General features: G+C 43.1%; 1 protein-coding gene across 2 annotated transcripts in view; it reads right to left on the reverse strand.

Annotated features, from left to right (window-relative positions):
* The window catches only part of Brd7 (bromodomain containing 7), a 34408-nt gene continuing 19914 nt past the window's right edge, over positions 1-14494 (reverse strand). For both annotated transcript variants that reach the window (XM_059264521.1, XM_059264522.1), the window contains 11 exons: positions 12674-12858; positions 11811-11934; positions 11039-11114; positions 9619-9726; positions 8918-9053; positions 6532-6643; positions 4295-4354; positions 1869-1980; positions 1472-1615; positions 582-725; positions 1-234 (listed from right to left, as the gene is read on the reverse strand). In XM_059264521.1, the coding sequence (XP_059120504.1) occupies positions 179-234; positions 582-725; positions 1472-1615; positions 1869-1980; positions 4295-4354; positions 6532-6643; positions 8918-9053; positions 9619-9726; positions 11039-11114; positions 11811-11934; positions 12674-12858 (1257 nt within the window). In that variant the 3' untranslated portion in view covers positions 1-178. The remainder of the gene's footprint in view (positions 235-581; positions 726-1471; positions 1616-1868; positions 1981-4294; positions 4355-6531; positions 6644-8917; positions 9054-9618; positions 9727-11038; positions 11115-11810; positions 11935-12673; positions 12859-14494) is intronic.

Raw genomic sequence — 14494 nt, forward strand, 5'->3', positions numbered from 1 at the left:
TCACAGTCCCAGGTTCAGCTTTATTTCCTAATACAAGTCCAGTCTCTGGAACACTGAAAGGAACTGTTCCAAAGCTTAATTAAAACACAATTTACAAATAGTTAATATCTTCTGAAAAGCACCTCCAAGTTCAGAATGAAAAAAGTATGTACACAGTATAATCAAATACCAGGCAACTTCAGCTCCCGTCAGGCCCACACTCAGCAGCACGAGTCTCCTTAGGTTCTTCACACTCTGAAGGAGGAAGACAGCACTCAGCATTCTGTCCCACTGGGTTCTAAGGGGAGCTGGTGTTCAGTGGACGCATTGCTTGCCAGCCCTCCATGTCCCATTCACAGATAAGGGGAAGCCTGGCGGTAAGTCACTGCTGCAGCTTTTTGACAAATGTATCAAATCTTTAAACACGATGGAAAGAAAACTAAAAAAAGCCATGATAAAACCTATGACTTAGAATGCTAATCTCAAAAATTATATGAAACAAAATCAAACCAGACAAGGGTTCTTAATTCATATTAAGGGAAAAAGGGTCAATTTTCCTTTTATTCGTAAGCATCTCCCACCCACAGAAACAGGGCACTTACCTTCTGTCAAATCTACGAAGCTGTTTCCCACGGCGGGGGGAGGGACAGAGATCCCCATTGCTTTACGGACTCCGTGGACGCTCACAACATCCCCCGGGGTCACTTGCTGTGTGAGCTCTTTAAGGTTATTGGTCACTTGTTCAGCTAGGAAAAATGGGGCGAAGAAAGTTCAGGGTACCAAAGTGGTTCATTTAGACAGTCCGTCCCCACCACACTCCCTGAGTAGCCCTGGCTGTCCTGGAACTCACTCTATAGACCAGACTGGCCTTGAACTCAGAGATCCACCTGCCTCTGCCTCTCGAATGCTGGGATTAAAGGCGTGCGCCACCACCGCCTGGCCCTTTAGACATTTTTTATGAGTCTTGTTATGTAGCCCTCGCTGGCCTTGGATTCACAGAAACCCTTCTGCTTCAGCCCCCCAAAGGGGTGGAATTTTAAGTGTATGCCACCTACATGTGTGCGTGCATGTGAAGGCTGAGAGTCAACATGAGTTCTCTTCTTCAGTTACTGTCCATCTTATTTTTTGAGACAGGGTCTCTCACTGAACCTAAAGTACACTGACGTGGCTAGACCGGCCAGTGCGCTCCAGGGATCTGCCCATTTCCAGCCTCTCACTAAGGCTGGAGGTGCATGCCACTGCACCTCCACATGCTGGGAATCTGAACTCTGGCCCTCATGTTTTCCTGACAAACGCTTTGCCGACTGGGCCATCTACCTAACTGCTGGTAATTAAAGAAAGAAAACGCCTACAGAATTGTCAATGTGTAAATGCAGACTACTACATTCATGGTTGGCATTCACTGCAGGTACTTTCCAGACCTGCCACTTGCTGGAAGCCTTTCTTTCATGCACCCAGCCCTGCTCTACTTCCCATCACGGGACAAACATACCAAGGTACATTTCTCTGTAAGAAGGACCCAAGAGACAGATCATATTGGGAGGAGGCCTGGTGCTCAGCCGCTCATTCTGTGCCTCCTGGAGTTCCCTGAGCAATCTTGTAGTCTCATCAAGCTTCCTCTGGAACACCTCAGCCTCTGTGGTAAGAAGACAACACTGAAGAAAACAAAGGCAGCCTGTGTTTGATCTGTGGTCCCAGGCTCTGCTATGGTTAGCTTCCACTCCAACTGAGACCAATAGTACAGTTACACTCCGCTAGTATCTCAACCCAGATGGCCAAGACATTCCCGTAGTAAGCATTAGTTAATTAGTTAACTGGTGTTGACATGGCAGCAAGTCGAACTGCCTGTGTCGGACAGTCCCCAGGAGTCTGTGGTCCCTGACACTTACCTTCAGAGTCAAAGGCTTCAGCTGGAGCACCACAGTTTGTCACTGCTTGTAGTGCTATGAGCCTGTCCTGACTGCTGGACTCCAGACGCCCTGTTGGCTCTATTTGTGTAATCTGCTTCAACAGGGGAAAAAAAAAGTTAATTATTGGAGCTTGCTAAACCATGACAGTGCCAAGGAAAAATCAGTACGATAGCTTGCGCTTACAAGCAAAGTTATTCCACCTAGTCACCTTACAATCATAATTTTGATCATGTCTTCCAAGAACTCTTTTAAAAATGTTGTTCTCAAACCCTGGCCGAAAGCATGCATAAATCCACACTTCTCTGTAATGACATGACAGCTTATGCAATCTGCATCATTTGATTCGTATGTCAACCACTCTGAAGACAAAGTACTAAGAGCCTGTCACTGTCTAAACTGAGGTGCTTGGTGACGATGGCAATGCCTTCAAAGGTCTTGTTTCAGCCCAGCCACTCCACACTTGCCACCTGCATTTCTAGAGATCTATAGCTTTAGCAGCTCCCTGGGTCTTCCTCAAGCCCTAAAGCTAGATCATCAGTACTGCACGAGAGGAACAAAGTCGTAAGAGTAGAGTTTTATTTTTGGAATCCTAAGACTCACAGTTTCCATAACTTCCACACAACTTTTCAAGAATGCATCAATTAACAAGAACCAAAAGTTCATGGTTCCATTTTTACTCGGGCGCTGACCGCGCTCCAAGTGTTGTCTGTCTGAAGCCCCGGCTGCCTACACAGGGCTGAGGAGGGTGCAGCGCAGAAAGTGCCTGTAATCCAGCACTTCAGCCAACTCCTACAACTCTGCCCAACCGTCTTTTTATCTGACTTCCTTTCCTGTCCTTTCACTAAACACAAGATCTCGTTGGAACAGCTTTCTGTGAGGAAGACATGGCTACCTAAGTACCATCTACTTTACCTCACGTCACAAGTTTTCTTTCCTTCAGTTAAGGCTTGGCTTGAGTCTGTCCAATTTTAGACCACCCTATATAGCTCAGGGTCCTCAAGTTGTGTGACCTACTGAGGTCTACCCTTTGCCTTTATTATTTTACTGAGATGCACTGATTAAGGTTATGAATGACACTCGCAAGGGCCCCTCACTGGCCTTATCTACAGCTTTCAATCTTGCTGAACCTGCTCCATTTCTGCTAACCATCCATCCTTTCTTGGGATTCATATATTATTCAACTGTGGATTTCTCCAAGGTTCTATCCTTCAACCTTTTCCATGCTCTCCCTGAAGAGTCACATTTGTATGGCTAAAATAAAATCAATTTTGAATCACACCTGTCAGATTCATACCATAGCCCGACTTTGGACTTCCAGGCCCATACCTCCAGCAATGTCCCAAACACATCTATCAAAACAGAAACTCTCTGGGCCTTTTCTCTCAAAGGTCCTTTTCCCTGCACATCCTCCATGAGCTAATAATCACCTATCTCACCCACCAGGTTCTGTCAATTTTTTATTATATCTCTCTTTTGTATAGTTGAGGAATCTTCTGGTATATTTCCCAAGTTCAGATTCTCTTTCTATTGATAAGCTAAGTTATTTTTGGTTAAGACAAGTCTCACAAGCCTTAAAACACACACACACACACACACACACACACACACACACACACACACACACACCCCAGGGTCTCCCTACATAGCCCTGTAGCCCTGGGACTCAACTCTGTAGACCAGACTGGCCTTGAACTCAAGAGATCCGCTCACCTTTGCCTCCTGAGTACAGGCATAGGCATGCATCACTATGCCCAGCAAGTCCCACAGCTTTTTAATGGTCTCTCTCTTCATAATTTATCACAGTAGCCCACTTTCTATCTTCTAGGAGAAAATCTCAGCCTTTTAGCACTACATAAGGAACTCCTCATTTGGTTCTCACCTGTTCCCTGAGCTCACTGAGTATGTGTCCTGTATGCATCTTCCAGGCCTGTTCTTGCTCCTGAGAGCAATGAGTCGCCCAACCTTGAGGGTGCATGCTGGGCAGTTACACGGTGGTAATGCCTTTGGGCTCCCTTCTTTAAATGCTTGTCTATGACATGAGCTACTTCTAAACTCCCCAAATTACTTCCTTTTATTCCAGATGATACTCAATTAATACATTTTTATAGAAATAGTTATTTTGTGTGTGGGTGTGTATGGGTGTGTGTGTGGGGGGGTAATGCACATGCCATGGCACACAATGGTGTTTTGGAAGTCAGAAGAGAATCTGTGTGAAGTCATTTCTCTTCTTCCACCTTTATGTAGACTCCAAGGATTGAACTCTATCCCCAGGCTCATATGACTAGCATCTTTACCTGCTGAGCCATCTCACCAGCCCCAAGTAGTACTGTCATCTTAAAATAAATAATGCCTAATCATTTAGGTCTCCTAACTTATTCTCCATTTAAGGAATGGAATGTAAGCACCTCTGCTTCTCTTGCTGTGTCCAGGGCTCTGGTCTGGCCGCCTTCATCTTCAGGTGATGACTGTATGGATAAAGGAAAGACCTGTTTATGCAAGCAGTAAATGCAAATATCAAGGTAAATAGAAAACTTCGTGGCAAGAGAAAAGTATGCAGATTATAAGAATATACATATACATATTTTAAATGATTTATTTATTTTAATTTTATGTGCATTGGTGTTTTGCCTGCATGTATGTCAGTGTGAGGTGTTGAATCACTTGGAACTGGAGTTACAGACAGTTGTGAGCCGCCACGTGGTTGCTGGGAACTGAACCTGGGTCCTCTGGAAGAGCAGCCAGTGTTCTTAACCACTGAGCCTTCTCTCCAGCCCCAAGAATATATTTTTTAAACCAAAATTAATAAATATAATTATTAGCATTCTGAGTCTTTGTGAGTTGCTAGTGATGCTAAGATCCATGTCTGATTATACACAGCCAAGTGTGGTGGTACATGCCTATAAACTAGCAACTGGAGACTGAGGCAGAAGTATAATGAGGCTAGCTTGGGCTGCACAGACCCTGCCTCAAAAAAAATTTTTTTTCCAGAACACCATTATATATTCAAGAATATATTTGGTAAATAGTATATAAATACCTAAGTATACACTCCAAGGAGAGATAGGAAAAAACTTTAGCGTTTAATAGGCATTAAAGAAACAGAGGCTTACTATAAAACACAAATGCCACAGAATGTAGGTGATCCCCCATGACTGTATGCACATTAGTATAATTCACACATTAAAAAAAAAAAACAAACACATCTAGCTGGGTGTGGTAGTGTACACTCTTTTAATCCTAGCACTAGAGAGGCAGAGGCAGGTGGATCTCTGTGATTCTGAGACCAGCCTGGTCTACAGAGTGAGTTCCAGGACAGCCAGGGCTACACAGAGAAACCCTGTCTCTGAAAAAAAAAAAAAAAAAAAAAAAAAAAAAGCCAAAAACAAACAAAAAATACATCATGGACATCAAAAAAAGTGTTATCTTTTCTTGAAGGTTTATACTCTGATTTAGCCCATTTCCAATTTCTAAAAATTGTAAGCCATATATCCTTTGCCCGCGCAGCCCTTGCTTTACTTTGTAGGATTAATTCTGAGAAGAGAGCCTGCTAGATCAAAGGGCAGAAAGACCGTATTTTAAATACATTACTATAGCCACCAAATCAAAGCAATCTGATTTTAGGTAACTACGAATTCTAATTAGCTAAGGGGAAGGATTAAGTACATTTAATCTCTGAACAGATGAAAAGGTATCTTTTAGGATCTAAGGAAAGTAGTTCATGTGTAGGAATTTGCAGCAGAAGCCACTGAGTCTGAGGTACTGACTCTACTTGCTAAATCACCCAAGGGACCATCACCATCTGTGCAGTTGCAGTCAGGGGATAAGGCACTGGGGTCATAGCCACCATGAAGAGTTATGACTTCTGGAGCTAAGAGCACTTGTTCTTGAGGAGGGCCTGGGTCTGCTGGCCAGCACCCACATGGCAGCTCACACACATAAAAATAAATAAATCTAAACATTAAAAAAAATGACTTCCATTGGGTGGCGGTAGCATATGTCTTTAATCCCAGCCCTCAGGAGGCAGACAGATCTCTGTGAGTTCGAGGCCAGCCTGGTCTACAGAGCGAAATCTAGGACAGGCACCAAAACTACACGGAGAAACCCTGTCTCAAAAAAAAAAAAAAAAAAAGACTTCCAAGATCCTCTAATTTGGTGAGCAGAACATTCTAGACATCAATAGGAAAGTTTCCGGGGTCTAGTCCCTGAGTCAGGACTGAATGATTCCAGATACAAACTCTTCACAACAGAATCAGTGGGGAAGGTTTTCCTTTCTGAGGCTCCTAGTGTGGGGCTATGACTACACACAAGGAAAAGCACACTTCCCATCCTGTCAGCCAGCTTTGTTCCCAGCTCAGGAGCAAGACTCCTTTTCATTTCATTAGGCTCCACAGCACCTGCTCACTTCTGAACCCTACTTCTGAGTCTTACCAAAATTAGTAGAGCATGGCCATGTTCTAGCTCTCCCGGATCCTGGTAGCTGACTTATTCCTTTCTGTTCACTGTCCTCCACCCACGGCAGGCCATCCTTTCAGGGGGAATGGAGTTCAGCTGTCACACTGGTTAATCCTTGGTCTCCTAACATTGACTGTCTAGGGCTTCAAAGCCATTTATAAACAGCCTGCTGTTTTAGCAGTGTGCTTACCACATCCAAGTCCTGTAGACTCCTGGAATGTCCTCCTTTTGTTAGAACATCCAGTAAACTATCTGCCATAACATACGGGTAATCTTGGCATGTGGCCAAAAACTCAGAAATGCTGGAAAAAAAGAGTTGGGATAAATCACTTCTATAGAAGTAGTATCCATGGCTTAGTCCCCTAGCACAGCCAACTCTTCCCATTAGATGCCCTTGGTTTATATATACTATAAAACGTCCTGTTCACAAACAACATTGTACCTGCATACTTACCAGTGATTAACTTACCATCATGAACACAAAAAAATGAAGCAAAAGTGAAATGTTCCTGAGGATCCCCAAAGAAAACAAAGCTGTCAAAAATGGGGCTCAACTAAGTCTTGGGGCTTCTTGCTAGTTCTCCTTAATAATCTTACTCAACTCAGGATTTTCCTATGTACCAAAACCTCAAAAATCACACCCTTGTTTGCATAAACAGGTATCACAAGCTTACCATACTCCAAACTGAACTATCAGCTACTTTGCCCAAGTGGTGTTCTAAAATCATCCCCCTTTTAGTAGACCGCAAGTCTGAAAACCCTGCTATCATCCTGGCTTCTCTTACCCTCCTGTTAAAAAGCAGTAACCTACTAATTACTAACCCTCAACACCACAATGGCTGCTTCCCTGGTCTACTGCTCATTCCTGGTTTCTGCCCTTGTAACCCATGCTTTGTATACCTGTCCAAGTAGTCCCTTCTGAATTACAAGCCAGATTGGGTCACGACTCTGTGTGCCACCAACCAGCTCCTGATCCACCAAGAACACCAAGTCCTCAGAGCAACCTCCTACAGTGACCCTTGTGACCACTGCTTTCCCCTCTACCTGTTCTGCTCCTTACAGCTCTTCCTTATGCTCTTGGCTGGGTCAGGCACACTCTCAGTTTAGGTCCCCTGCTCAGCTACTCAGAGCCAGGATGCCCTTCTTTCAGAAAGGAGCACTGCTGGTCCCCTCTCCTGTCACTTTCCTGAACCCAGCATTACCTCGGCTTGGGCAACTTTGTCTTGCTCCAAAGCTCTGTCACTATCTGACAGGAGGGCATGGTTCTGTTATAGAATCCTCAGTGTCTGGAAGAATGTCTGACACAGTGGGCACACACTGCTAACTTGTGGACGGCCTCAATGAGTAATCTAGAACAAATGTGTCCCATTTTGCACAGTCTAAGGGTAAGAACTGCTCAATCTGAAACCAGAGCCAGTCTCTTAATTTAGGGACCCCGTCTAGAAACACAACACAAGCACACACACTAACACATGAGTGATCAGAGTTAAACACCTCCACCCCAAATGTAAATGAACAAAACCCCAAACAATAACAAAACCCCAAAACCAGGGGACTGGTTAATCTACTGGATTAAATTCTTGAACATAATGAAAGTTAAAAGGTACCAGTGCCAAGAAGAGAAAATTCAGGTTCAATATTGTCGTGTCCCCGTCCCGTCCCCCCGCCACCATGGTCCTGGTAAACTAGGACAGTATCTTATTAAGCTGATCAGATAAAAAGTACTCAGCATCCTGAGGAGGACTACAGACGTTACCCACCCCCTGAGACATGTAAAAGGAATGGCTGGGAGTAAGTACAGTGGTTTGGTTGGCACATGACAGTCAATCTGTCCTGTATGCGGGCTGCTTTAGCAATTAAGTCATCATGGCCTTTCGCAGCTTAGGAAAATGCTTTGTGAGTTCTTAAACTGACCAAGTCTGAAACATAACTGACAAAAGGGTTATAGCAGCAGGTTCTGATGTAAGAAGATCCCAAACTTGAGTATCAGGAACATCTTTAAAAAGGTATTTCTGTAGCTGGCTGGTGGTAGAGCACACCTTTAATCAGGAGGCAGAGGCAGGCAGAAATCTGAGTTTGAGGACAGCCTGGTCTATAGAGTGAGTTCCAAGAACAGAGCAAAACAGAGAAACCCTGCTTAAAAAACCAAAAACCAAACCAAATCAAAAAGGTCTTTCTGAGATCAGAGAATTGGCTTAGTAGATAAGAGCACTTGTGGCTGTAGCAGAGAACCTGGATTTGACCCACTCAGCAGCCGACAACTGTCTGTAACTCCAGTCCCGGGGATCCGATACCCTCTTCTGACCAACTCCAGCATCAGGCACATGCATACATGCAGGCAAAACACTCATATACATAATAATAGTGCTAATAAAAGAAATAATAAATCTACAAAGAAAAGGTATTTCTATTAGAAAATACTACAAAGACCAGTATCAAGAAGATATGTTCTCTCTAAAAGACTACAAACACATTTTCTGTCATTTGGATAACTTTATAGGTCTACCTACAAATCACACATCGTAATACTAATATTTCAGAAAAAAGCGTGTTCAGAGTACTAACTGGCGGCTTACCTGAAATTGTTTGGAAGGTCAGAGTCTTCCCCATATGTCGAATAGATTAAATCAGAATCATCTTTGCTGATATTGGCAAATGTAGAGTCGTAATGTGGGGCATAAGAACTATAGGGTCCATAATTCAAGTATAATACTGTTAAAAAATTAAATACTATTGTATCATTTAAAATTAATAAACTTGTTGGTTTTATTAAAAGACTGCATTCTCTAACTTCACTGACCTGTATATAAATCTGAGAGACACTCCCAACAGGCACAGCTATTCCTCAGTATACTTGGGGAATGACTGTAGTCCCCACAGATATATTTGCCTGAAGTTTACACATGTCCTCCATTACACATCAAATCATATCTAGGCAACTTGAAGAATCCAGTGGGATATAAATAACTGTTACACTGTATTGTTCAAGAGATAAGGATAGTCTGTGTTACTCTGCCCTACTTCTGATTGATTTGTATGAGTATGTTGGAGTTGGATACAGAGGGCCACCTGCACCGCAGAGCATCAACACAAATGAGTTATTACCATAAAGGAAGGAGGAAGGAACTCTGCATTACTAATAGCCAATTTTTCAGTTTCTTTTGAATCTGATGATGAACTGCTATTGCAAAAATACCATCAAGAAAGCCAGTGAATGAAGCAATGAATATAACTGCACTTTCCTTTCCCAACTCCCTTAAATAGGTAGGAGACTCACCTGGGGTTACTCTGTTCCTTTTATCTTCTTTGAAGCCCTGCAGGGTGTTCACTCCAGACTGCAGTCTTCCAGTCGTCATTCCCAGTCTTACAGGGCAGTAGCCTGGCTCTAGGACAGAGAACCCAGCACAATGAAGGAGGTACACAAGGCAGTGATCCACAGAGATGTTATCAATGCGATATGAAGGAGGTTGGGAAGATTTTACTCTACCCATTTCTAAGCTAAGCTAATTTGAACTCAGAAAGGTATGTGGCTTAGACTATAAACCTGGTCCTCTTCAGTATACTCCATTGCTTTGTGTATTCTCCATCATCATGTTACATTTTATCTAAAAGTGAGATTTTTATCAAAATAGTCCCCTTGACAGACTGGCATGTACCTATAATCCAACACTTAAGAAAACTGAGGCATTTTGAGATAGGATCTCATGTAGCCCAGGCTGACCTTGAACTTGCTGTGTAGCCAAGGATGACCTTAAATTTTTGATTTTCTGCCTCCACATTTCCTGTGCTGGGATTAGAGATATTTGCCACCACACCTAATTTCTATGGTGCTGGGCATGGCTTTGCTCATGCCAGGCAAGCAGTCTATCAACTGAGCTAGTCCTATTACTGGTCATTGAATGTAGGCTCACCGATTAGTCTCCAAATGCATCAAGTTCTTCCTTTGCTTCCAGGATTCTTGCCATGGTCCCACCGCTATTCCCTGACCACTTAACTTACTTATGGCATCAACTTAAACATCATCTCCTTACGGAAGCCCACTCTTCTTATCAAATGCTAGGTAGCCACACCTCCCTTAGCTACAATTATGGTTGAACTAGTCCTTTGGGGCACTTACAATTGAAGACAGGTATTTAAGGAATACTCAATTCTGGAAGACCTCTCTTTCTATGATGTTTCATGTGTTCCTTTGACCCTAACCTCCAGGGTGTTAGGGTAAGGGACTTGTCTCATTTGCTCCCTTCATACACCTTGTTTAACTTATGCTGGGTTCCAAACACAGTGACGTGCCCACAGCAAACAATGACTAGTGGACATTGCTTCCTAAATGTAGGAATTCTGTTATTACCCATTTCTACTTTCCTACTATGTTTCTCATGACAGTATGAAAATGCATTATTTATTAAACGAAATAATGTAAGTAGAAGCAGAAGCTAAGCTCATTGTTCCATGAAACACAGCACCCAGATAAGTTCTTGATGGCTAACAGTTGGATTTATCACTGCACACTCCTACCACCTGTTCTACCTCAGTAGAGGCTCAGAATCAATGAAGCCAAGAACTATGGACAGAACCCTCTCAAACTGTGTACCCAGTAATAAGACGTCCTTTTCCTGTGAGCTGTCAGACTAACACACCAGTTTATTGTTCTTTGCAAACAGTACCAGGCTCACACAGAGTCTTGAAACTGAGCCTACCTCCTACAACAGGCTCAACAGGATGGAGAAGTCCCAATGTTGTTGTTCCATCTGGTTTTCTTCTTTCAAATTCACACTGAAACGACCAAAGTTATCAGGTGGAGTAAAGTTTAACACAGTCTATATATACAGAGCATAGCCATCAAATGAACACCATAGGCTTATCATTAAATTCAGAACACTGACTTTCACAGCCATCTGTGTCCACAGGTATTGATGGGCTAGATAAATGAAGATGAAAAGCTAATTTTGAAAAGCTGTCTGGGCCACTAGTTCTCCCAAACTATAAAAAACGAAATAAAACAAAAAAACTATCAGAATACCACAGACTCACAACTGCTGGGGGCTGAGGTACGGGAGGGGGGCAGGAAACTTACCCAAAGACATGTATAACTCTACTTGGTTGTAAAACCAATGTAATTAATAGGGTCAGTTCAAAATGTTTAAGTCTGCTGCCAGGTGTGGTAATGCACACCTGTAGTTCCAGCATTCTGAGAGGCTAAGACAATTAGATCATGACTTCAGGGCCAGTCTGGGCTACATAGTGATGCCCCATCTCAAAAAACAAAATAAAGAATGTTACTTCCCCCCTACACCCGAAGAAAACCCCCAGTAATAGAGACCAGGATAGTCATACTTTATAGACCCTTCTGTGCATATGGTAGGGATGGAATGGTCAATGGCAGAAACAAAATTAAAAGTACATGAGAAACCAATAAGCTACTGGTCTCAGAGACACAGGCCAGGGGGTGGAGGGAAGGAGGGCCCTCACCTGACTGTTTGCCAGCCGCCTCGTCAACTTGCCCCCCGACTCCTGGACAACTCGTTCAATCTGCTCATGTTCCCTCTCCAAGTTGCTGCTTCTCCATTTGTCTTCAAGCACATCTTTGTCTTTCCTGAGACACATATTAACACGAAGTTATAAAGAAGGATCTAAATAAGTAAGATGAAAACTATTAAAAGGCATCCCAAAGCTGAATATAGTAAGTGGAGACACTTGTCCTCCAGTCACCAATTAAAACATCACTCCCCAGCAACCTGGCAAAGGGCCCTAGTGTTACTTGTATTACACTTTTTTTTTTTTTTTTTTTGAGTACAGTCATGAAAATAAATTTTAATTCAGGTATTATTTTGAAGAGGAAGTATACAACTTAAACTTTCTTTGCATTATGAGAGCAGAAATCCCAACTGTTAATTCTAACTTTCCGTATGGGTGGCAGTGAGGTGCTGGGTAATCAGTGGCCAGACAACAGGACCAGCAGCTTTTCAATGGAAGACATGTACACACCTCAGTGCCAGCCCATGTACTTTATGGAATGCAGGTATAGAATACACTATATTCCAGCTATACACTAGTTCTACTGAAACAAACTCCCTGACACTCTATCTCCTTCATTTGCTGTCTTACAACTAATAAAAACGTCGATTCGGAACTGTTCTGTGAGCTGTTTGGTTAATTCTTCACAGTGCTCTGTATGACAAGAGGGAAATCAGACTATGAAAGCAGACTTTTATGTCAAGAAAGGCAGCACTGATGTATGGGGACTGGTTTGCCCAAGTCAAACTTGAGCCAATAGTCCTGTCTGGCTTTACAAAAAAGGAAAAGTTTAACCTTCATATTCCAAAGTGCATTACTTTTTATTGTCCTTAGTGGGGCTTCTGAAGGCTTGTGTCTCAGCGTCTCCAGAGTCTTCCCTCTGTCGCTGCCAGCAGCCACTGTCCTCCCCACTCTGAGAGGCATCTGTTCTGTCCTTCTGCTTCCGAGTTTTCTGTAAGTCCGCCATGAAGTCTATGCTCTGCTTCAGGCTCTGAATTCTCTCCTGAAAGTATTAAAAAATAGTGTTTGCCTGCCACTGAGCAATACATTTTCTGCCACGAGAGCCTGCATTTATTATTATTATTATTATTTTAAAGAATATTGTTTAAACTTTATTTTATGTGCATTGGTGTGAGGGTGTCAGATCCCCTGGAACTGGAATTACAGACAGTTGTGAGCAGCCATGTGGTTGCTGGGAATTGAACCCGGGTCCTCTGGAAGAGCAGCCAGTGCTCTTAACCACTGGGCCATCTCTCCAGTCCCCAGAGCCTGTATTTATTATTAAGGAGGGAAGAAAAGAAAGTGGAAGTACACCAAAGGAACCAGGACAGCAGAGTCCACTTAACTCAGACCTCTTAGTTTCCAATGTAAGCAGAGGAGAAAGTCAACAGTGGATAAAGTAGGAATTGGGACTAAGAATTCAGACAGCCTTATCTCCTGAAGGTTAAGAATGACTCGAGGATTTAAAATCTGGAACACTCAAAGGATCTTTTGGTAATATTCCAGAATCCTATGGTGATCACCAATGACTAGCATTCTGCTGTGTGAAACATGCATTAGGGGAAATAAGTAGTTGCTAGCATACTTTCTTTTTCATAGTGCATGATGTGCTTACTAAACAGAAAAGACAGCCATTTTGTGAAGCATATGCTCAATTTTCCAGTGCAATAATGTGCTATACAAATTCCATTAGGGGTTTGAGGTTTGGGGTTATAAAAAGGACAAATTTGTTCCTACAGACTACTCTGCCTTTTAACTCTAAGAATTCCCACTAGATAAACTGAAACACAACCTCCTGAGTACTGCACTGTAACAGCATGGAAAGCTTTCATGCAATAACAGAGACTGGAAAGGACTAGGAGTCAAATAACAGAAATGAGTGACCCCTAAGGCCAAAGAAACAATGCCGCCTCTCATTGCATTATCGGGGGTGCAGACAACAGTCCCCAAGAGCATGACTCCTGTTTTTACTGAACATTTTTGTGTTTTCGAGACAGGGTCTCAAATAGTTCAGGGTGGCTCCAAACTCATCATGTAGCTGAAGATCCTGATGTTCCTGTCTCCCCTTTATGTGGTACGTACTGGAAATTCAACCTAGGGCTTCATGCATGCTCTGTAAAGTACTCAGCCAACTGAGCTGTCTTCAGCCCCTTACTTGGCCTTTGTGGTAGTTTGAATAAAAATGGCCCCCAAAGACCCACAGGGAGTGGCACTATTGGGAGGTATGGTCTTGTTGGAAGAAATGTGTCACTGGGAGGGAGTGGGGGAGGTCTTTGAGGTCTCGGGTGCTCAGGCCAGCCCAGTGTAGCAGTCTCTTCCTGCTGCCTGCAGTTCCAGATGTAGAACTCTCAGCTCCTTCTCCAGCACCATGTCTGTCTGCATGCCACCATGTTTCCCATCATGATAATAGACTAAACCTCTGAACTGTAAGCCAGCCCCAATTCAGTGTTTTCCTTTACAAGAGTTGCTGTGGTCATGGTATCTCTTCATAGCAATAGAAACCTTAACTAAGACAGGAATTGGTATACCAAGGACTGGCGTACCAAGGATTGGAGTCAGCATAAGCCTGACCGTGCTTTTGTCTGGAGGATTGCTTGTGGATTTAGGACTAGAAAAGTAGTTAAAGATGGGTGTGGTGT

Source organism: Peromyscus eremicus, chromosome 5 (genome assembly GCF_949786415.1).
Source record: "Peromyscus eremicus chromosome 5, PerEre_H2_v1, whole genome shotgun sequence".
Taxonomy (NCBI): Eukaryota; Metazoa; Chordata; class Mammalia; order Rodentia; family Cricetidae; genus Peromyscus; species Peromyscus eremicus.